At 32.3% G+C, this 24,347-nt stretch overlaps 2 protein-coding genes and 1 long non-coding RNA gene across 6 annotated transcripts in view; 2 read left to right on the forward strand and 1 right to left on the reverse strand.

Moving 5' to 3' along the window:
* Positions 1-6,857, forward strand: part of LOC109537833 (monocarboxylate transporter 14) — a 13,160-nt gene extending 6,303 nt beyond the window's left edge. For all 3 annotated transcript variants that reach the window (XM_048663435.1, XM_048663437.1, XM_048663436.1), the window contains 7 exons: positions 2,238-2,646; positions 4,524-4,692; positions 5,032-5,206; positions 5,287-5,561; positions 5,617-5,838; positions 6,153-6,432; positions 6,567-6,857. In XM_048663435.1, coding sequence (XP_048519392.1) covers positions 2,238-2,646; positions 4,524-4,692; positions 5,032-5,206; positions 5,287-5,561; positions 5,617-5,838; positions 6,153-6,432; positions 6,567-6,694 — 1,658 coding nt within the window. In that variant the 3' untranslated portion in view covers positions 6,695-6,857. The remainder of the gene's footprint in view (positions 1-2,237; positions 2,647-4,523; positions 4,693-5,031; positions 5,207-5,286; positions 5,562-5,616; positions 5,839-6,152; positions 6,433-6,566) is intronic.
* A 1,146-nt stretch (positions 6,858-8,003) lies between these two features.
* On the reverse strand, positions 8,004-22,458 carry LOC109537831. Of its 2 annotated transcripts, none has more exons than XM_019904743.2 (8): positions 22,177-22,458; positions 13,865-15,007; positions 11,534-11,786; positions 11,233-11,475; positions 10,865-11,137; positions 10,472-10,693; positions 8,577-8,862; positions 8,004-8,520 (listed from the first exon to the last, which is right to left on the reverse strand). In XM_019904743.2, exons 2-8 carry the CDS (start codon positions 14,659-14,661, stop codon positions 8,252-8,254), a joined length of 2,343 nt encoding a protein of 780 aa, XP_019760302.2. In that variant the 5' UTR covers positions 14,662-15,007; positions 22,177-22,458; the 3' UTR covers positions 8,004-8,251. The 2 variants fall into 2 exon arrangements, with proteins under 2 accessions (XP_019760302.2, XP_019760303.2); XM_019904744.2 differs by lacking the exon at positions 22,177-22,458 and adding an exon at positions 17,486-17,583.
* LOC109537834 lies at positions 17,752-20,207 on the forward strand. Its single transcript, XR_002171975.2, has 2 exons — positions 17,752-19,898; positions 20,039-20,207. It is a non-coding gene; the product is annotated as an uncharacterized LOC109537834 (long non-coding RNA).
* Positions 22,459-24,347: the final 1,889 nt, after the last annotated feature.

Below are 24,347 nucleotides of genomic sequence, written 5' to 3' on the forward strand. Positions count from 1 at the left end.
GCTTTGTTTTTTTTCAGTCTCACGGATTTTTTACCTATCTTCTGAGGTGTCCATTTCATAACGATTTTAGAAATTTGTTCGTCCGTAATCAGTTGTCTTCTTAGAATTTCGCCTATTACTATTTTCTCTACTTGATTTTTTTATTCTTTCATTTGAGATTCTATCCATTCTTGATTTTCCTGCAGATCTTCTCCAAGAGTCCGAAGTCGCCTGGACAATTTAAATTATCATACATTTTTTGGGTCTTTGAACATCGCTATTTGTTGGCAATGTTTCGTTCATCAATATTTTCCGATCAGAAAACATGTACTTGATTCGATATTTCGCCCCGATTTTGGGATATTTAAAATTAAAACATCTGGTGATTTTTGGAACTTAGTAACTAAAATTTGATCCCTAATATTGCTGTAAATTCGCGTTTTTAAATGAAGCTATGGACCAAGTTTGTTTACTGTTTAATGTTATGTTATCGATGTTTGTTAAGTTTTGTTTCATTGAAAATTTGAACAGAATATTTCTCTTATTTAGAGATAAAATTTGATTTGCCTCATCGAAAAAATCACTAAATCTAAAAATCCCCAAACACAATTTTTTTAGTAACCGCAAACGGAAAGTTTTGAAAATTTGAAATGGCGTGAAAAAATTCTAATCGCGTAACTGTTTGTTGCAAAATATTTCCAACAATTTCTGCTTACAAAATTATAAATTTGTTAACGAAATTATTAAAGAGTGCAACAGACGAAACGAAAACGAAAAGAAAATTAGCGAACGAATATCAATAATTTATGGGCCTATTAAAGTTTGAAACTTAATTAAGGAATATAATTTTTTAAAGTGTGCGTTATCAAAAATATCAATAAATTCGAAATCGACACTCAAAATCAGAGCATTTTAAATTCTTCGAAAAGCTCAATTCCAAAATTGTGCGTTTAACTTCGAAATATTTACAATTTGTTTCAACACTACGCATTTAAAAAAAGTTTAAATTTGAAATTAAATAAGTTTTACTCTCACACTCTTAATCACGCAAGTCTGCTGAATTATTTTTCGTGTTCGATTGAATATTCGTCGTGAAATACGAATCGTAATACGAAAAACACACAAATGAAAGAATAAAATGTGTTGGTTGCCTTCAAACGTTTCACCATCAAACTGCAAAGCGTTAAAAGTCCAAAATATGCCTCAACATTGTGCTCTTCTATCCAAATCTAACTGTATTGTTTTTTTATTTTTTTGTATTGTTACTATTTTTTTAAACTTTTTGATCCTGCTCTTTTGCAAAGAATTGTCGAAAAAATCGTATTTATCATGTGATCAAATTGCGTTGATTCTATGTATTGTTACATCCAAAAACAGAATTATTGCTTTTGAATTAGTTTTGAATTTTGAAATGCGCCGATTGGAAAGCAGGCAAAGAGGCATTAATAACAGCACTTTCTGAATGATTTACTACAAAATCCCGAATTTCGGGCTTAACTATTAAGTACATTGATATTATTACATAATTAATATCATAATTTAATATATAAAATATGTATTGATCTGAGATGCTAAATTAATTTGTTTTTGATTATTCAGAGTAAAGTGTTTTACGATTCCGAACTCAGATTCAAATTAGTTCAGCAAATTCAGTTTTAATGATATTTATTTTGAATAATTGTACTCGTATTTTTAAAATTGAATATGGTAAATACAGAAAATTACTCATTCCTTGTTAAGGAAAATGCTATTAAGAAATATAACACTTACCTCAATTTTTCAGTTATTTTTTTGCAAAAAATCGCTCCATTCTTTGGAAAAAAATTTGAAAGACATCCGGACCCTTTGATCAAAGATAAAAAAAAATCCTGAAGTTTATATTAGTTTAGATTACACAATAATATTGATAACTATCGCGTTAACTTTAAAGTAAAATCACACTAGAAAACATGAAACTATTTCAATTAAACATCAACTTGTAATGGAACAGACATTAGTAAGGATGATACAAAATAAATGCTTAGAATTCCTAATCTCCTGTTACTTGAATGACTATATACAGAAGGCACAACATTAATAGTTTTTCATATTTTCATTATCACAAACAGAATAGAAAACCATTTTTGGAGTAGTCAGCCTGCATATTTATTTAAAAGGTTCAAGAACTGATGCTGATAAACATACATGCAGTATCAAACGATTTCTCAGACCACTTATCTAAATAACCAAGTTACATTTAAGGTCTATTTAAATTTCAGGTGGTCCTATTGGTAGTGCACTTGTAGACAAATACGGTTGTAAAAAAATGACCATTGTTGGCGCCCTCATATCAACAGTGGGCTTCATCCTCAGTACTTTTGCCAAAAATATTGTCGTCATGTACATAACTTTTGGGTTCCTGGGCGGTATTGGTCTAGCGCTATGCTATGTCACCGCTGTAGTGGCCATAGCGTTTTGGTTCGATAAATATCGAACCTTAGCTTTGGGTCTGGCGGCAGCAGGCTGTGGTTTTGGTACCGTGATATATTCACCCCTAATCACTATGTTGTCCATGGAATATGGATGGAGAGGAACCGTACTTATTCTAGCTGGATTGTTTGCCAATATGGTCGTGTGCGGATTATTGCAGAGGGATCCTGAATGGATCATTAAGCAAGAAAGAGACAGGTACTTACTAGATACTGTTCCATCTAATTAAGTGAAGTTATTTAGCAGATTTAATCAGAAATGTTTCATCTTCATTACCATGCCCCTTGTAGATATTTGGGTCTGCAAAAATATGTATCGCTTTCCTTAATTCTACTAGCTGTAATATCGTTCAGGAAGATTTTTGCTTAGGAGAAAACTCGTCAAAATATTTATTTTGTCGTTCCCAATTTTTCAGTCAGCCAGAATTTAACAATAATAGTTGTCATTCTAAGGGCATTTCGTAAATTTTGTTTTATGTTCATACATTTCTTTTAGTTTTTTTGATGGATTATTAATAACGGGAAACATGTGTTATTTTTTTAGTTAAAATATTCTCAAATATTTGATTCAACTTACTTTAGAATCACAATTCAAACATTTATTTATTTTTATTTGGACACTTTTTCTTTTCCTTCTTGATTGTGATTTCATACCCTTCGCCCACAAGTAAATTTCTATTTCCACCTTCATTTAGTAATTATAAACATAATATATTTTATGAAACGTTTAACTTGTTTTCAAATTTCCATTTAATACTTCGCTTCCGAATTTTCCGAACAGAAATTTAAGTCACAAAAGAATTTCAATGTGGTTTTTAAGAGAGCGATTAATGTTAATATAAGTGCGACTTTACTCATTTGTAAACAAAACTGTAAATATTTGGAGAAAATGTCGCATTCATAATCAATGTATGGCAAAGTTTCTTAAAAATTGTGAGTGAATCTAGGATTTTCAAGAGTTAGTTAGCAACATTTTGAATAAGAGTTTGCTTGTAAACTCTAGAATCCACAACTACAAGTAGAAAGATCAATTCTGAAGTGAAAAGTGAAGTAAAACCCTTTTTAAAACTACTGTTTCCTTCATAGTTCTTGAACGGTCATCAATTTAACTTTTTCTGAAACAAATTATTTTTTCAGAAGATACGCGGTATCCGCTGTTATTGCTATTAATAAAACTTGGTCATTGTTTCCAACTTCAACATGTTTTCTGAAGTAGCTTTCTTTTAAAATTTTCGAATTTTTAATAGCACTTTCTCTATACTTAATTGAAAAACTATAATTTTCTACTTGACTTAATTAACACTGTAAGTCAAAAACCTATTAAAATACTATTTAAGTAAAGAAGCTGAAAAAAATTTAAAAGAGTTGAAACTTATATTCCGAATTTTAGTAATGTAGGATAAAGATAAAAAAATAAGAATTTGTCTGATTTTTAGTAGTCTACTCAATTAATTTTTTGTAAAATAAATAATTTGATCAGATTTCCATTGTCTTTTAAATCTCATATTGATTCGCTTGCTTTATCTTCAATAATTTACAAGTATAAATTTTTAGTAATAAATCGTTATCTTCAATAAAGCGATAACATTGGTATTTTTGAATAGATTTTTTAAAATTAATAAATTGTCATCGGGTTACTTATTTTCAGTTTTTTGCCATCATCATATTTTTAGTATTAGTAATTCATTCAATGTGATTAAATGTCTTCAAATGTTATCTTATTTGGTTCATGCTTGCATTGTTTAAATAAAACTTAGTAATTTCCATTGGCTTTGACTAAGAATAGTCAATTTGCATGCAATATAGAAAACATGTCATCGTATGTAAATTCATCTGTACAATAAGATCTAGGTAATGACCAATGTAATTTAAAGATCAATCCAGATTTTCGACTAAATATTGCCATGAAACATATTGGTAAGTTTTCTGCAAAATGAGTAAATATTCGATCAAACTGAAAATTTTCTTAATTTAAAATTACGTTTATTCCTATTATAAATAACATATACGGCTTTGTGAAATATATGCCTTATTTTAACTCAATTTTCTACGATTATATGAAAATATCCTCTTCAGATTGGCAGCAGAGAAAAAAGAAAAAGAAAAAAAGCAACTGAAAAAGAGAAAAGCAATAAGTGATGATAAATATGTTATGGATAAAGTCACTACTTCTGTGGATGCAAAGCAGAAAGACCGGTTCCATTCAGTTGTAGATTTGCCCACATACATCGGCAACCAAAAAGAGGTAAATTGAGTATATTTTGTATTTGAAAAATATACTTTAAAGAACAATCTGTTTCACTTATTTCAAGTGTTCTATTAATACTCGTACTCGTAACTTGACTAACTAACCTTCTGTATTCAGAAAATCTTTAATACTTTTTAAAATCACATCAAATATTTACTTTGGAGAAAAATTTGCTACCGCTTACTCTTGTGCGAATTACATTGTGATATATTCACAATACTTTTTCTTATCGACATTATCAAGTACTTTAGAGTGTATCGCTTGATCGACATTATACAGACTATAATGATCGGATTTTTTGCGTTCAAGTGCCCACAGCCTGATATAATTTTCCAGATTCCACTTGAAGTTCTCAAGAATTTAAGCAATGATAAGCACAAGTACAAAATTATTTTGGAAAACTACCCCAACTTGCTCTCTAGCAAAAGTCACTCGGATACCGGTCCGGACAAATTAGCGGCCGAAGCTTCAATGGTTAATACAAGAGTCCCTGTTAAATATTCCATGAAAGGTAATTTATTGGCGGTAAACTGACCGCAAAGTTTATATCATGTATAGTATCATGCCTGCAATTTTTTTATTTAATTGCAGTCACTCCTAAAGATGATGACGAAAACGCGAGTCAAGCTCTTGTTCCATTAAATAAGAGCGCTTTAACCAAACACCATTCAAATGAGCATTTACAGCATGGTTATATGGCAAATATGAAGCCAAAGAGACAGTCTGTAGATAAAGAGCTATTGAATATGCATCAATATAAAATAACCTCTAGTTGTCCTGAAGATGTTTGGAAAAGTCATGTTAAGCTAGATAGTTCTAAGAGACGACTATCTGACTTGCCTCAAGAAAAAAGCGAAAAAGAAAAGGTGGGAAGTTGAAAACTGCATAATAAAGAAGCACGCAAATTAGACCAATTTTCAGAAATGGCATAATACTTTTATGGAAGCTTTCGGAGATCTGATTGATTTCTCTTTGTTTCTTCAACTTCATTTCTTCCTCGTTAGTATAGCGACTATTTTAATGTGCATTTGGTTTGCCGTGCCCTTCGTTTACTTGGCAGATCACATGGATGCGAAAAATTACGATAAATTTCAGCAGTCTTTAGCTATTTCGGTACTTGGAGCTGCTAATATTGTAGGCATGGTAAGGCACATTCTCATGTTTTATTGCAGAGTATTTTACACACACACACACCTTATTAAGGTTTGGCTTGGGGTCTTAAAGTCTTAAAAAATAAAGCTTTATTGTTACTTGCAGTAGTTACACATATAAATAGATGTAGATAAGATTAGTCGTAATGGATTTTTGTGTTTAAATCCCGATTTCTTCTTTAAGCCACGTTTGGGTTCGGGTTTCCAGATAATTCATAAAATTTTCCCTGCAATAAATTTTATGTTTTCAAACAGTTTGAAACCTAATTCAATGGAGTAATTTTTTTCACAAGCAGAATGTTTTAGGTTTTTATTGGGTTCTTAGGAACCAGAATGAAAGTGGCCACTCTTTACGCAATTTGTCTGTTTCTTTCTGGAGCATGTTGCGCTGCCATGATGCTGTTTTCAAACAACTACTATGTTCTTTTGACCTGCTGCGCTGCTTTTGGGCTGTTTTATGCGTGTCAGCACTCTTTAACGCCAGCTCTTGTAGCGATATTGGTTCCGCTCGACAAATTTAGCATGGCTTATGGGCTCAGTTTGCTCTGCCAAGGTATTGGGAAGCTGACCGGACCACCTTTAGCTGGTAAGTTTTGCAGTTAAGACTTGCCTAAATTGGAAATTGTTGCTTATTTCGGTATATTTCCTTCCAACGGTTCTATACATTTGCATTTCACTAGTAGTAATTCTTTAGTATGAATTTGCAATGTACTTTTTTAGGAATGTTATTTGATATCACGCAATCCTACGCCCAATCGTTTTACCAAGCAGCCTTTTGGATAGTAATTTCCGGAGTTCTGATAGGCATTATTCCATATACCAAAGATAAAAAACTGTTCGCTCGATGACAAGCCTAAGTACAAAAAATTGAGCTAAATTATACATCTACATTATGTTTACTGTTTAAACTGTAGGTAGGTATGTTATTTATTTGAACGAATGTACTTTGATTGTTATATATTGTGTTATATGCAAAGTTGCCGAAAATATAAGGTATTTATTATGTTCTCAGATAACGTTTTGATTTTTTTAACTATCGGTTCGTAAAACGTTCCAAAAATTACAATTGTATTTCACGTTTGTGTAACACATAAATGGAGTTTTCCTTGCAAATTATGAAATTTCAAATAGTTGCTAGGAAATGGGGAAAGCGGCGAATCAACTTTTAGAACGACTTTAGAGTGGCTTTAAGACTCCAAAATCTCTTCAGAGAACGAAGCCACGTCCACGTGCTTTAGAGCGCTTCAGGGGTTTATATACAGAAACATATTTTCTTGAACTTTTTCCATTTAAGAATAAAAATATTCCTGAGTACTTTACTTTGAGCGTTTACTTTGTCTTTTTGGAAAATAGTTCTCATGATAACTTAAATTTTAGATATTGGCTAATTATCTTAGGTACTTAATTTAAGGTGTTAAAACATACAAACATCTGATCACCATCGCATCAGCCTTTGGGGAAAATGCTAGAGAAACGTCGATTGAATATTCAGATCATTAAAATTTCACGTAACAGCTTGAATATAATTTTTGCACGATCTTTAGTAGATAATGAAATTTTCCAGTTTTTCGATGTCAGCAGTGAACTTTTTGATGAATATGTAGGTACTTATACGAATGTGGAAATAAACACAGCTGTGCATATAATATACTTAAAAATGCAGATTTCCTAAATATTTGGCCTTGGTACTTTTCAATTACTAATTCTAAGGTGAACATGTTTTAGGGCCAAATATCTGTGCTGGAAAATGAAATTTTATGTTCATCAATTCTGATTAAAATATTAAAAACACTTAATAACAAACAAACTCTCTCGATCAACGTACTTCATCACACAACACAAATTCCACTACTTAACTTTTAGATTTAATGCCGTGTAGTTGCATAATCTAACTTTCAGATCGAACAAAGAGGAACGAGAATATTAGAAACTAGCTAATATGTTTCTAAAATGGTTTCATTACTTAAACATAATTTATTTTGGTCCTAAAATGTTCCAAATCAAAGGTGTTTTCAGAATGAATTTCTGAAATTAGTCCGCTGCAAAACAATATTTTTTATTTTATTTCAATTCCTGGTGTTCTTCTTTTAAACTGTTGCTTAACAGAATTCGTACATTAACTGTGGGTTCTCTCTGGGGAAAAGATAAGACTCTAGACACTTTCATAATACTTTATTGTGTAAGCCATATCACTTTTGTGCAATATTTGTAAACACGAATACGTAAATCAATTAAAAATCTACTTTGGCAAAACTTTTTTCTAATACTTAAAAATTTCTGAAATCTACTAATAATTCTTAAAACATGCTGACAAAAGGCAATCTGGAAACTAATTAAAAGCAATGTTGAGTCGACTACATTTGCAAATAATTATATAAATTAACTTTAAAGAAAACTTCTGTAATTTAAGATAAAATACTTGCTCGCGGTATTAGACTGATGGCAGTCAAATATAAAACAAACACAGTTAATAAGATCGTTAATACAAGTATCAATACTATAGGTATCACTCGATTCTCAGACTCTTCGACTACTTTTTCCACTGGTCCCTTTCCAATAATTTTTTTGTTCTTGCAGTAGGGAACTAGACCGACCAATAGACCGGACAGTATTGTCCATGCTCCAGCTTGATAAAACGACTGCTCCCAACTTCCAGTCAAATCAAAAAGTACTCCTAAAATTTTTCAGTGTTAAATTGTTCCGCGAGAAATTTTTTATATCAATATTTACCTGCATAAGGAGGACCGGAGAGAATTCCGATTCCCATGCACAAAAGCTGAAGTCCATAAGCGACAGTAAATCGTTCCAACGGCACAAGTTCCACCAATATTCCAGGTGTGAATGAAAAACTGCTGGATAAAAATGTGCCAAATAATGCTGCACATATTTCCAGCATTAAATAATTATTTATAAAGAACATCATTCCCGCTATGGATATTCCGCACAATGCTAAACACACAGCGTAGGTTTTCGTCATGTTCATCCAGGGCCTATCACCCGCCCATCCCAGGAAAATCTAAAAAGTTAAAATTTGTTAACAGTTAATTTCCTTATAATTGCATCTCTAGTAAATTTATGGATATGATATATTGGAATATGGCGGTTTCGGATTAAGATTTCAAGTATATTATAATTTAAATCATACGAAATTTAGTGCAAATTTAAAATACATATATAGATTGTAGCTTGCAAAAAAATCCATCAGCATTTGTAAAAAATTCTGCTTATGATTAAACATTTTCAGGATTGTTTTTGCAAGAAAAAAATTATCCCAACCGGAAAAAGTGATTCGCTATTCGGATAGGATGGGACAACCCATAGGCAGATTTGCCAGTTTCCAAGTAAATTAAATAAAAATATGAGGAAATTTCTATTCATGCCATAAATGTGTATCTACAATACTGGAAAGTGGATGGCTTTTTGTTATGAAAGAGGTTAAAAAGAACCATTATCTTTTCATAAACCTTGTGCCCAAGATTCTAATCATAGAATAAAATATTATACGGCTTTTTGAAAATGTTCAAACGAATATTTTCGGATAATTAAATTAATTTTTAAATTAATTGTCATAATTATTCTGGATTTTATTTGTATTTAATCCAGTTACTAATGTTCTATTATTTCTTGAATTATTGCCCTTTTTGTTATAACTTTTTGCATGGTTTGTTATCACGAATTCCATTTCGAAAGCACTGGCAGGTTTTCATAAGACTTTTGCTTCAAAAAAGTTATACTATACCGGGCGATTTATTAAATGTGGTCGCCACTTATATCTCGGAAATTATCGGACATAAATTTTACATAAGCAAACCACATTTAAACAATTAATTTTCTTCAGTTAAGCAGTTTTTATATCAGATTTTTTCACTGCGGGATTATCGAATCGAAAATTTACAGTGTAAATGCTGGTGCAATTCTGTTTTATTTTTGCTCGAACACATTTACATCCCGACATTGGCAGCTACTAAAAGTAAAATTTCAGAACTAATTTCGGCCACTTTTAAACTCTCTAACGCACAATTGCATCGCTGGATTCAGATTTATTGACGAAAGAATTTAGTTTTAACATGGTTTAAAGAAACGATTGCTTTCATTATCATCTTTAGCAGGCTAGAAACACAATTTTAAAACTTTCCGGTTTGGTTCTTCACTCTTTCCAAAATCTTAGTGCAGAATCTCAAAAAAAAATTGTCGGAGAATCAAAATATTTTAAATCTAAAAATCTTATAACGCAAGAATTAACAATTATAATTATAAATACAAACATTTTGGACAAACTAAAATTAGAATGGTCATAATAGTCTTTATTCTTATGACAGTATGACTTATACATCAGTATTAAACTGAATGCATAAAAATGCTACTATTTTCTTACAAATGAACTTCAGTTCACCAAAATCTAGTTAGTCGTCCATGAAAGTTCGATACCTCTGTCGAAATTTAAACTCAAATTTAGATATCTTCACCTTGTAAACTTATTATTTAATTTTTTCTCCTGCACTTTTATTTAGTTGTAGTGCATCGAAGTACTTACCGAGAATCATTGAATTAAAGGCAAAAAAACCGTAATTTACATAGAACCATTGTTCTAGAAAAAGAGGGTATTAAAAACTAGTTATACGTACCATTCCGATCGTATTAGCAATACCAATATTTGATAAAGTGAACGAAGCTTGTTTGGTGGTGTACTGATGAGCAAGCATGAGTTCAGCCAGGTAAAAATATGGCACTATAAACCAAACAAAAAGGATTATAGTCGACAGTGACAGCAAGAAAAAATGCAGCTCTAAGAATAAAGAATAGTCGAACATGCCCTTCACCAAATCAACTATTTCGGTGTACCATTTCTAAAAGGAGTCAAATGTTTTTTTATGCACAAAATATTCAGTTGTAAGCGTTACGCAAATCTTAAACTGCTTCCATATAGTTTGCTTTATTCATTCACTTCATTGTATTATTTATTTAGGGTTTTTTCTTATTATAAATAAGCAGTTTAAGGTTTCCTTAATACCACTTACATCTTCGTGTGGTTTCGGCAGTGACATCATCGATACCCTGTAAATATTAGGACAACTAGACGCTTTGAACCTATATTTGTTCATGTTGAAAATAGCCCCTCTATGAATGAGGGATTGCCTGTGAACTTTTAAGTTTTTGAAATAGCTTTCATGCCTAGCACCGGCCCACTGTGTCCTGAATCTTGGAAAAGAAGCGTTTGCTGGAATTTTAGGCCGATTGTTTGCCATCAGTGGCTCATTCACAGCTAAATCGTTGTTTTCAGGAAGCGAAGCCTAAAAAATACAGTAACACCATATCATACCCACTTACTACCTCAGTGTCGTGGTTTGGTAAGGTAAAATATATGTTTAAAAATATGAACCATTACCTGATGTACTGGAGGTGATCGGGATCTCTCCATTGGTTCCGCAATGCTAACTTTAGGAGTCGCATTCTTTTTCAGCTTCATATTAAATGTAATTGGTACTCTATCAGTAGGCTCATTTTTTATATTATCAAGCGTATTATCGAGGGAAGAACTTCGACTCAAAAGCAAACTGGGGTAATTATGTACTATCACATTGTACAGTTTCTTATTCCTGCTGAGTAACTCTAGAACTTCGATAGGCACCTGCAAAATAAACATCAGCATTAAAACACCCTGCAATCGCGGTTTTAATAAAACATGCCTTCTCATTTTGCTTGACGAAAGTGGGAAGATTTAAGGCTGATGAAAAGTACTTTTTCAGCTTTTCTTTATCTTCGCTGTTATCCACTGATGTTTCCAAGTCTTGTAAAAGGATCTGGGCATTTCTTCCACTTGTTAGAAGGTGTTTTAATTCGGCAATATCGATAGCTGTCGATGGATTGGCCGACGATACTGACACCAAGCTGGTTTTGCTAGATTTTTCTGATTTGTTCAACTTGGTTTTCGAATTTTTTCTGAAAAATCAATCAGAGTGATTAAGGAGTGAGTAAACGGAAGAACGGAACAACTTAATTTACTTTCACCAGAGATTAAATTAGACAAAAGTTACAAGAGAAACTCTGCGAAATTACATTTCCTGATAGTTCTGGAATCATTTTTTTCCGTGTCGCATCCAGACAGGATCTGATGATAAGAATGTTATCGTATGTTATCGCCTGTAAAATGTATTCCAATTTGCGATAAGAATTTCCCGTTATAGTCTGTCATAACGCATTTAACGTTAATAAAAGCGCCAAAAACTCAAACTCATATGGTCACCAGTAGCTAATTTAAAGATGACTATTGAAATAGCATTTTGTAGTACATTGTAATAAACGATAATTAATACAAATTGTTTCATATTAAGGTCGTAGAGAAGCTAAAAGCTGCTAAACAAATGCAGCAATGTAATACATACGCGATAGCTAATTGCAGAGCGAGAGATTAATTGGAAATATTCAAATTAATATAATCATCAATCATCATTAATTTAGCATTTAACAGCTGACTAGGCTTAATATTTGTGCGTTCTTTTCTAGCTACTGTTTGTTTAATCGTAGACATTTTTTTCTGAAATGCAATTTTCTTGATCGGTTTCTTTCTGAACGATTATTTTTAGGACTGCTATGCGTTTTCATAATAAAGCTAACAGGATAAGGAAATTATTAAAAGATGCGTGTTGCGTGCTGAACCCACTTCTGAACTAACACAATAATCAGTGAATTCCTCATTATTTGTAATTTAATTATACTTGACCAAATAATCACGTTATTATGAGGTTTGTTTGTTTAAATATCATTTTGCCAAAATCTTTGTTTTTGCTTGGAAAGATTAATATCCGATTTACTGGCAATGCCCCAGACCAAAAAACCTTTTGCGTGAAATAACGATATTTACATTGAATTTCAATATTCTGAACACCTTACAGGGAGAAATAGCTGTTGAAAAGGTTAAAAATTTGAAACAATTTTATTTATGAAATAATTTGCAATCGACTGTAACAGAATTAATAGAAATTTTAATGCTTGCTTCTTTCTCATTGCTTGCTCGTCTAATGCCCGGTTTCCGAACTCCAACATATCGGTTACATAAGCTTGTGAGTCTCATAAACTATCAAAATCACGTCTGTTGGGTTTCTCAACGTCTGTTTAAAGCTTATTGGTTCCATAACTTATCGAATAGGTAGATATCTACTCGAAGATGGATGGATATCGGCTTCATAACGTCTGACGCAAGCGTGTAGGGTTTATTTTGATTTTTACAACAGAGCGATTCTAACCTAACATAACCTATTATTATTACATAACAGCATTGCATAACAGTTTTGTTTTGTTTAACGTATAAAAATTTATTATAATTATTTAAAATGGATAATTCGAGTTCATCTTCTGATGATGAAATTATTGRACTTCTAAGTKATATTGAACGGCCAAGACGGTATCCTGAACGAGAAGACCAAATGAACAAATATGGAGATTCTGAATTTCGCGACAGGTTTCGTTTAACGAAACAGTGTTTCAGTGTATTCTTGGACCTTATTGGGGACTACCTTAAAACATATACTGTGAGAAGGAATTCATTGTCCATTAGTGAACAGTTATGCGGAATTCAGATAAAACCCGAGAGCTTTTACATCAAATCTGTGGCGGTTTTTTGAAACATCTTCAAACCATATGTTTACCGACCGATCAAAATGCGTTTTTTTTTGTGGCGTCATCTAGCTTGCGATGCACAAAAGTGAAAGTTCTTTACTATCCGCTTCTTTTTTACCGGTATTTCGCACCTTCGGTACTACCAGTCAAAAATGGAACATACCCTATCAAACAGTTCCCTCTGTCGGTCGAATTAAAAAGGTACTTATCCAACGGATTGTTATGAGCTCGATATGACTTTGTCTGTCATCGTTCGGAAGCCCATAAAATCTTATCGGTCTTATAACTTTATCCACTACATAGTTATGGAACCAATAAGGGCAAATGTTGAGAAACCGGGCATAAATGTTCTCGAAGCAAATAGTTAATAGATAAAATAATTAAGTTAACAAATGACTCACCTGCTTTGTTCTATTATCCAGTCAGGATCTCGCATCAAAGCACCACAAACGCACATATTCAAGAAACATCCTGACAAAATCAACGTAGTGCCTCTCCATCCATACTCATAAAGTAAAAAATCTGTGAGCGGAGAGAAAATAAATGTGCCAACACCGGTACCAGAAGCTCCAATGCCCACAGCTAAGGTTCTATTCTTATCAAACCAAAATGCAATTGAAACGACCGCCGTCACATAGATTAAACCCAGGCCCAAACCAGCTAGAGTTCCAAAAGTCAGATACATCAACCCGATCGAGTAGCACTTGGAGCTGATGATAAAGCCAATAGCTGAAATGATTCCGCCTACTATGGTCATGGTTCTGCAGCCATATTTATCTACCAAAGCGCTCATTATGGGACCAGTAAGTAAAGGCACTGCCATGAAAAGACTGCCGATCCAAGACGTGGAGCTTTTGGAAGCTTCGAATTCCTTTAGAAACTCTACGTAGAGAAGACCAAAAGAGAAACTTATACCATCAGCTACCATGGAAAGGATCAATGATGCGAAAACCACCACCCATCCCCATCCTCCATCAGGTATGTTCGGTTTATCATCGTCATCTGAACTTGAAGATGACGCTGAAGATACAGATCCGGTGTTAAATCGGACTTCGCTCACTCTATCATTGGTGTCAATAGGAACCATGCAACTATTGGGTGATTTAGCAGGGGTTGAGTCCAAAGAAGGCGCAACAGCTGACAAGGAAACTAAAGGAGCCAAGCTGTCGTTGTTATTCTGGTTCTGATGAGACTCCATTATGAAGATCAAAAACGATTAATAAAAATCTTACACTCGGAAAAACTGAGCGCAAACCAAAACGACAATTTCCGAAAAAAATTCAATTCAATTAATGGGAATTATATAACAGCTGAAATGTTGGTTAATGCTCATCCAGCGCTTGGACCAGCCCTGAAGATTGATTTTGGGATCTCTACCGAGTTGCGTGTTTGGTATTGAGGATAAAATGCGTTTGATCCCGTGACCTCTCATCAATTACCGGAAACTCGAAACGACTGGAACGGGAAACTATCCTCCGGCGAGGTTGGAGCTTTTCAGGCGATGCAGAAAAGGGAAAGTGTGAGCATCATATGTGGCTTCAAACCTGGAAGAAATGGAAACTTTGGTTAGATTTATTTAATTGATATCCCGTGCAATACATTTAACATAAAGGCCAAGGTGTTTACCGCAAAGTGAAGGCAATTACTTGGATGCTAGATAGTTTACTGAAAAGTTCCAATGAATTTATGTGTGAAAGATGGAAAGGTGAAAAATGTGAAAATGAAAAATGCACATTTGGTTATTAAACGGTGTTTGCTTGCCAAATCGTTCAAATAAAAAAAATATTTAAAAAACTATAAATTTTAATATCAAAAAATAATAAATTCTTCAATATAATTCAACAATGTAATAGTTAGTTATGTTCAAAATACGCTAACGTAATGAAATAATTAATAATTTGCGTCTCTGATAACTTTATAAATAAATAAGCTCTGTTTTGTTGAGGCGGATTCATTTTTTTACAAACTGCTTGTTGATAAGTTCGATTTAATTTATAATTTATAAATAAACACTGGGTATTTTTATGACTATTAACCGAACAAATTTGTTTTAATTTAAAACAAATTCAAATTAAGTGGTTTCCGGTTAAAATGGACAAATGGAGTCAAATGAAAGAATTATTCTAATTTCAGATCAATGATGAAAAATTTACAAATTTTCCACCATAAATAACAATGAATAAAGCAACTTACGGAACAACAAGTTGCTTAATATAAACTGACTACTTTTTTGGAGCAACTAGTTTATATTCCGCCAAGTTCACTTATACAAAGTGATTTTTATATTTAAAAATGTGTTTGTAATTTCGCAGGTATCATCGATATTGATTTTATTACTTGTGTCAAAATTAAAATAAACTTTATTAGTTCCAAAAGTTAATAAATTTTCTCTCACACAAAGTGCAAATTCCAATATATAAACAACCCATCTAACAATTCAATATTCTAACAACCAAAACACGCTCCTAACTAGAAAAACTTTTATAACACAAGTTAAACATTTCCAAAGTAAAATTCCATATCTAAATTTGCTTTGAGATTCTGGTAGAATCAAGCCATCAATGTAAAAAATCAAAAGTAAAAACACTCCATAAGAGTGACATAAGCCTTCTCAATTCGTTTGGAATTCTTCGAAAAAGTTGAAAATACATCACGAAAGAAAAAGCGTTTAAGAAGTTTACGAAAAAGCATTTCAGTATTTTTTGTAATACTTTTTTTTAATATCCAGAGTAAATTTCGAGTCAAATTTATTCAAAACTTTATATTGTTCCTGGAAAAACTATCTATGCTTTCATGAATCATCAATCTAACACACTATTTGTATGGAAAAACTTCAGATTTCGAGAATATTTTAAATTTCCTTCTAGGAGCAATCAATATTTCTTTCTTTAAGTGTATTATTGCTTTTGTTTCGTATATTATACCTGTAAAAGTATTACAGATATAATACACATTTGCACAGTACAGTGCAAAACACCTGAATTGGTCAAAGTATTATTTCATACTTACAGAAAAGAGAAGTTGATACGCACAGAATTTTTCAAAAGATGCAATGTTTAAAAAGCTTTTCCAACTGTAAAAGCCCTTATCTTAAGACTTTATTTGTACAGTTTATGATATTTAACTGCAATTTTCCCTATAGCTGTTGAGGTGAGAGATTATGTTACAAGATAAAAAAACAATGAAATTGAGGAAATATTTCAAAACCTTGGATAACATTTCTTCATTATTTATTACCTTCTTTTTAAGTGTTATTTTCCTATCCTGTCGGTGCTTCTGTTAGGAACTACACTAAATTGCCCTTATTAATACGAATTAATAACAAAACAGAAACAAAATTTACTTGTCATAAACATATCATCCTACGACATCGCAATATAATTTATAACTTTACATAAGCTTGTTAATAAATAACCCTGCACGACTGCTTTGAATATTCTGTAAGCTCCCATTGGACTGTACTGTATGTAGAATATTGTTCATAATTGTTAATTATTTAAGATTTTAAATATTTCTTTAATTTCTATCGGTCATTTTTTTAAATCTCCGCCAAATAAAGTCCGTTGGGTTAAAATAGGTACAATTGATGCAAAACATCTTGCAAAGTTAAATAAACTCATACGTTATGGCTTTGAAAGTAATTTGGAACGCTCGCAAGCTAATTTTAAGAAAAAAACCCGGTGCATACTGTTGCTGCGAAATTATGTGTTGTTGTGGTTTTAGGAAGAATAACATGCTTAAGTTACATCCTTCAAGTCAAATGAAAAACCACAACAAAACATTATATTGGAAAGTTGTGTGTAAGTCGGTGCCAATAAGCGATCGTGCGTCATCTAAAAAAAATCAGTAGACGTCGCGTTATTTATTTTGAAACTTTTGCCAAAGCTAATTAAAAAAATTGAGGCCGATGCCAAGGCGCTGTGTTAACTGGATTTTTATTTATAGCGATGTTTTAATTCAGCTTTTGATCATAAAATGTTACAGTTTTTTGAAAGTGCGCCACCATAGGTAGCGGTACTTACATCAAAAATACATACTCAAATAGACAACTTTGCTGGGTTCTCACACATCTATTACATTGATGCAAGTGGACTTGCATACACAACACAAGGTTCCAAAATACAACTAACCCAGTAATTTTTTTGAACCGCATTAACAACGCGCTATCTAATGATATTTGCCGTGAACAAAACAAACTTAATGAGGCATGGCTTCGGGCGCTCGCAAACTGAATAAGTACGGTCTTGTTTTGAGGAAAAACTATTTGGGTGGTAAGAACTGACCTTGTGAGTTACAATTTGCCGACAGAAAAATCAATGCATAGCACATCGGTGCTAGATTAGATAAAAACCTGCAGGTTGAAAGCTAAAAATAAAGTTACACCATAAATAACTTCTCTAATGGAAAATATGCGGAAATTTTCATTTCATGTTCGCAGACTAAGAGGCATCAAACTACGGGTGTAAATTTTTGATAATTAGGGAGTGATTTGTACTTTTTATATCTAAATAATGGGCTAAATAAAACAAATATTCTCATGTTTATTAGTGTTAACTTAGTGGTGCAATTCAGTTTTAAATTTGTTTTGTTTTTCAAATTCAACATAAATGTGTTTATGTTAACTTAGCAATTATCCACAAATTTCAAAAAATTTCCAATTCCAAATTTATTAAATGACAATGTTATTTCGCTTACTGAATCATTAAAAAAGTATTCCGTTCGTTTAGGGGGTTGGCAGATGTTTATACAGAAGTTCATTTTTTACTCTTGCAGCTGTTAGGCTGATACACACATAATTTTGATAAAAATGAATCACAATAATCAAGCATTAAGCACAAATTAATCGCTGAATTTTTTAGGTGCATTTGGTACAAGCGTACCACTCTACACCTAAGGAAAAAATCTCCTTAAAACGAATTAGTCATCAATTAAAATGGGAAGTATTTTGAATGGCTCGATCAACCCTGTTAGAGAGACACTGAGGGTTAAAATATTGTGCTTCCATTGCCTCAAACTTGGTACCAACTTTAAAACACGTTTGAAACTACCAAAATTATATTCTGATAATATCTGGTCAAAACGCTGCATCTGTATTTTGTATATTATACGGTTAACTGTGAGTTTAAATCGAGGGAAGTTTGATTTCCTTTCAAATATTTCATATAAAAACAACCAGGCTCTATCTCTGTGCATCTTGGTTTGATATTCCACTAGAGTTGAGAGATTATTTGAACAAAACAAGTATTTATTTACTGAATGATGCCATGAGGTTTCGTTTCATGATGCGGCCACCGCAATTGTCCGACTTAGTACTTCGGATTTTTATTTTGGAGGTCACATAAAACAATTGCCCATTAAGTCGCACAGCGGTTAGTCAGAATCCATATGGCTTCTGCTCATATAAAAAATAGTGCAGATCGGTTACTGCAGATGAATACGTATGCAGGCGTTTTCTTCTGAATATGATGTCCCGACATATTAGAAATGTTTTAGTAACTTTTATTTTATTTGAGTTTGGTCAGCTATTAGTAAATTAAATCTTTGAAGTGATCTAGCTTTGCACAAATTGAAGTAGGTATATACAGAGTGATTGAAACCTGGCGTCATTCTTCTTGATAAGTTTTCTGCAGTAGTTGCCCAGTTAGGCAGTACCTACATTTGCACAAATTTTGGATATGTGATAATTTGAATATATGAAAGAAAATCAGATAATTCATATATTAGTTCATTATAATCAGCCTAGCAAACCAAAGTTGTAACATTTGATAAATGTTATGTAATTTTTGTGACTGATTTTATGTAACGCTTTTACATAACATTGATGTAACATAAGAAGAACAGGAAAACAAATTTTTGGTGACAGCGATGTTATGTAACCCTGATGTAACATGGTTTACCAGATGAGTACCATCTGGTGTAATTCAAATTTCTATCGAATTCCACTTGGTTTCACGGACAACCCGTGGAGCCACACAAAAGAACCCTCCTATGAAAATGAGCCAGCTACGAGGCAGGCCAGGTCATTTTTCTTGGATACTTCTTCTACCAGACGCAAGTTTTGGTTCATTTGCATTTCGCTTGTGCATTGAGCATTGACTATTGTTTTAAAACATACTTAACAAGTAGAACTTTAGAGTCCGTCCACGATWTGAATATKTCAAGGTAAGTGAACAGATATATACATCTTTACCTATTTTCTACTGTTTGATCAGATTCTAAAAAYTACCATGTGATTTTATAGATTTGTCCAGTCAGCATCAACGCCGTATTTTAGCTAACACGAGTTCTTCAATACCCAATCCAAAGTKGGCTTGAACTTTACGTTGCATCAATTTCCGAGCCCCTTGTTGAAACCGATAAATCATTGTTCGTGGAACGACCAGAGAAATAACAGCTTCAAAATTGAAGAGCTAAATCGGAGCAAAGTTTTGATTGGTATGTATCCAATTGGTATATTGGTATGGTATTGGTATATATTGGTATATTGGTATGTTTATATGGTGAGATTTGTTATGGAGGATTTTGCATTTGAAGATTTAAATTCTGTTAATACATATTTTTTTTCTTACTTGCAGATACGTGAAACTTACTCCATGATACTACAGCATCATCTTATGTCGAAATTGCATTATCAGTGTAGTTTCGACTTAGTAGGCAGAGGTTGTATATAAAAAGTTAATGTTAAATCAAAATGTTGAACAGTTATTTCAATAAAGTTCCGTATTTACGCATTTTTAGAACAAATGGCTTAATAACGCGTATTAATCCTGAGGTCAGTCACACAGAACGTAAAAGTTTGTGAGTATTATGCAATTTATTTACAAATAAACTACAGAAAAAGTCACAAATTACGTAAATATTCTGTAATATTGAGTTGTAAAATACAAGTCACAACTGTTACGTAAATATTATGTAACATTGAGTTGTAACATATTAGTTGGCTTGAGGCAGACATAATGCACAGTTGGCGCATCAGTTTGTGATAAGATATTTACGTAAACTGTTACTTCCGTGTGACTTTGTTACATATTTATGTAAGTGTTACGAGTTTTGGTTTGCTGGGAGTATATTAGTTGACCTTATAACTTTGTAAAATGCAATTAGTTTCCTCTATTTTCCAATATTCCTCGATTTATTTTTCATTCCTTTGTATTTTGCTTGATACAGATCGTTAAAAAAATTGTGATCTCAAATAAATAGGAAAGCCCAAGTCAATTACTTATAAAAAATAAGATGCCAGTGAGCATAATTTTTTCCGGTAATTTCTTCTTCTCAAAGAACTGTTTTCCACACACAGAAATAATTCTTATTAAACAGTCGAGACTATTTATAATCGAAATAATTAGCGTATCTTTGGTGGATTATCCTAGCAAACAGTAACCATTCACATACGGATAATATTGTTGACCTTCCATCAAAGCTTACACTGTTGCACTATCTATAATTTAGATTTTTTTACGTAAGTATGTATGTAAGTATTACAAGTTAAGTAAAGCAAACGTGATTTTATGTATCGTTTTTTCCTCCTAAATAAAAAGCAGTGTGCTTTTTATTAATTAATTAATTAAATTAAATTTTATTAAAAATTAATCATTAATTTAAATAATTTAATTAACTCAGATAATTGCATCAATTGTAAATCTTCCTGTATATTTTGCTAACAATTACCAACAACTGACAACTTTTTATACGTTGATGACGATTTAAAGGTCAGCTAACAAGCACTTTCTATGCAAATTAGTAAGTAAGTCTTTCGCAGAAAATGCTTGGATTTTCTTCACAGACAAAAATGGAGGTTTTACGCGGCATAAAAGTACATCCTTTGTTATAAATATTAGGAATGCATCATGTGCTTTTAATGGTTCACCGCAAATAAGAAAAATGTTTAATGCCTATAAAATCAGGAGAATTAATTTGTATTTGTTTTTCCTAGAAAAACGAAACATACTGGTTTTAAGACTGGCAATCAATATGTAAATCTTATAGCCATTATAGAAATTGTGATCTAAAATGAATTAGGTGCTGTTCGTTAGAATTTTTTTACCTGAGTTGGGTGCAGAATCCTAGAATTAGTGGGAATTTGAAACCGTAAAGAGCCAAAACAAAACATTATTTCGTAATTTGAATAAAATAAAAGTGAAGTTGTTGGTTAGACGTTCTCACGTTCTTTAGCCACGTGGAAAATAGACCCACACGAAATCAATAGGGGAAGGATGAATCATTATTATACCAAGGTGTGTTACTCAGCTGAAGTCACACTGGTAAACTTTCAGAGTTGATTTTTTAAAAGAAAGCACCTTATCAACTAGAGGAGTTTTATTTGATGTACGTGATGTTTTTTAAAATTTATTTTAGGTTAAAATAAGTTTTTTCACTAAAATCCAACAAATATTAAAGATCTTAAAGAATATTCCATTCAGATCTACAAAAGAGGCTAAATATTATCCTGGGAGTTCCTGTGAGGGATTTAAAAGCTAATTGTATTCTCAGGACAACGTAGCGAAATTTTCAGTAATTTGTTTGAACGCCTACCCCTGAATGTCTAAATTTAGCTGCTGAAAATATCTTTATATTTATCTGAATTTAAATAGGCCAACTAAAAATACTTGGTAAATCCACAAACATTGATAAAAACAGTAACTTTGCGAAACTTATTAATTCCACGTGATTTCAAGGACCGTCTAAAATTAATTAAAAAAAATTCTTCACCTACCTTTAGAAAACCCTATCGATTTTCCGCAAAGAGAAATCAGCGTTCACAGTCGGAATATGATTATTGATCTAAATGCGGTGAAAATCGAATCAGTCTAGACTTTAAAGATCACGCCTTGGTTATGTGTGCTTTCGTCACTAAATTTACTCCTCAAAATACCACAGAAAATATTCCACAGCGATCTGAACGTCGGCCTAAAATTTTCTTGAAAACTACTGACTGAACAGCCGCCTTAAAAAATGCGAGTTACACTGTTACATCCCCTGGTTCCCCTGAAAGCTTCCACCATACATATTTACAACCTACTTACAGTGGTCTAGCATTGTGAATCAAATAGTCAAGTTAATTCTGTTAAATGGTGCGGAAAGAATGAGCTTAAAATTAAGGAGCTTTCGGCAAAGTTTAATATTTTTAGTTCAAATTTTTGGTATGCTATATTTTGCTTTAAATCTTTAATTTTATGATGGATTTGAAAGTATTTTTAATGTCTGAATTCTTCATTACGTATTTCTTGGCAATTCCTAAGTAATCCTTTATGAGTTCGCATACAGCTTTCATCAGAAGAAATTAGCTTGATCCGGCGCACAGTGTGAAAAAAAAATCTTGTTCGCAAACCTAATATTCCAAGATTGGGCCAACTGATTTGAATCAAATTTAGCGCGAGTAAACTTGACGTAATGTGGAATAAAGGAAAAATATAAGTAAGACCTAAAAATAATTTTCACAGCCGGCAAATTCATGAGGAAATAGGATAGTTTATACGTTTTGCTATAAAGTCGATGATAGCTTCATAGAAAGTGAAAATTTTTTGCGATACCAATGTTCGATAGGTATTTTAATCTGCTGAACTCAAATTTAAGCAAACAGTTCATGATGAAAAAGATTAAATTTAAAAAACCGTGATTTTTGGTCGTAAAATGACAAGTACTTTATTTTGTTGTTAAACTCATCAGTATTAATACACAACTTTTATTCCCAATCAAGTATTTATAAATAAAACTAATAAATATCAAATTCTTTTCCGATTCAATTGCGGAAAACCCCAGAAAAAAAATGAATTTTCTCAGTTTTCTATTCGGAAAAAAATTCACTAAAATTTAAATTACATATGCTAAATATTACTTTTTAAAATCTTATCGTCGTTAAACAATTGTTCGTAAAACGCTGAAATTTAAATGATAAAATGTCGAAATAACCGACTGCCATACGTTTTAAGAAAAGTCCACGGAATAATGCCTTGAATTTTTGTCGCATGTCTCAAAAGCACATTCACTTCCTGATATTTACGCACTTGAAATATGGCACTATTTGAGCCTTTGATGGTATTGTAAATACAAAAATTTTTTTTTCCTTATTTACAGATGAGGTTATCCCTTATTCACAGATGAAGTCTCATATTTTTTAACGTTCTTCAAGCGAAACGCTTTAGAGCTACGATTTCGAAGTTCGTATGCTTCATGGGCGAGTCTAAACGGCAAGATCAAATTCCTTCAAAACAAGAAAATGAAAAAAATCAGATTCTAAAGAGGGTCCCAGATGTTAAGCGAGCAAATATGCTTGCAGCCATCGAGATTTGTCTTGGCAAAATTAATTTATTTCTGAACGATTTAGACGATTGCCTAGTAAAATTAATCTAAATCTGCAATTTCAATTTACCTAGAATTTTATGATTTGCATGTAAATTGTGTTCTTTTTGTTTGCTTTGTAGTCTTTATTCATCTATTCACTGTATAGTATCGTTCCAAAGGAAACCTAACGAGAACTTCGCGGAAAGTTTCGATTTATTGCAAGTACGAATATATGAAAGTGAATTGGCAGACAATGGTTTTCTTGGTAATCCAAACAATGCCATTCGAAATGAATATTGGAACGATTATATTCATAAACACTTAATCTGTATATAGCTCATGTATTGGTTCGGTAATTGGTTAACAGTTTTATTTATAGCAGTTGATTGGCTTACATGGTAGATATCCATTAAATAGTAGTTTTACGTACATTGTCAATTATCTTTCGGTGCTCTAATATTTTTTAATGTTAAGACTTTACTAAGTGAACTTGATGCAAATTTAACTAAAGACAAAATACAAATACCCTAAGCATGATTAACTTTTGAATAAAATGGGGCAACAATCATAAAACGGAACAGAGGTTTTTCGGGACTATAAAAC

This window comes from Dendroctonus ponderosae, unplaced genomic scaffold (genome assembly GCF_020466585.1).
Source record: "Dendroctonus ponderosae isolate FM_Combo_2020 unplaced genomic scaffold, Dpon_F_20191213v2 Dpon_F_20191213_2, whole genome shotgun sequence".
Taxonomy (NCBI): domain Eukaryota; kingdom Metazoa; phylum Arthropoda; class Insecta; order Coleoptera; family Curculionidae; genus Dendroctonus; species Dendroctonus ponderosae.

Excerpts from the sequence above, each read along its gene's own strand:
- LOC109537831 (XM_019904743.2), bottom strand. The coding sequence starts at position 14,661 with ATGGAGTCTCATCAGAACCAGAATAACAACGACAGCTTGGCTCCTTTA. Across the intron at positions 11,787-13,864 it reads TGGATAATAGAACAAAGCAG|AAAAAATTCGAAAACCAAGT; the intron begins GTGAGTCATTTG and ends TTGATTTTTCAG. Across the intron at positions 11,476-11,533 it reads TCGTCAAGCAAAATGAGAAG|GTGCCTATCGAAGTTCTAGA; the intron begins GCATGTTTTATT and ends TTTATTTTGCAG.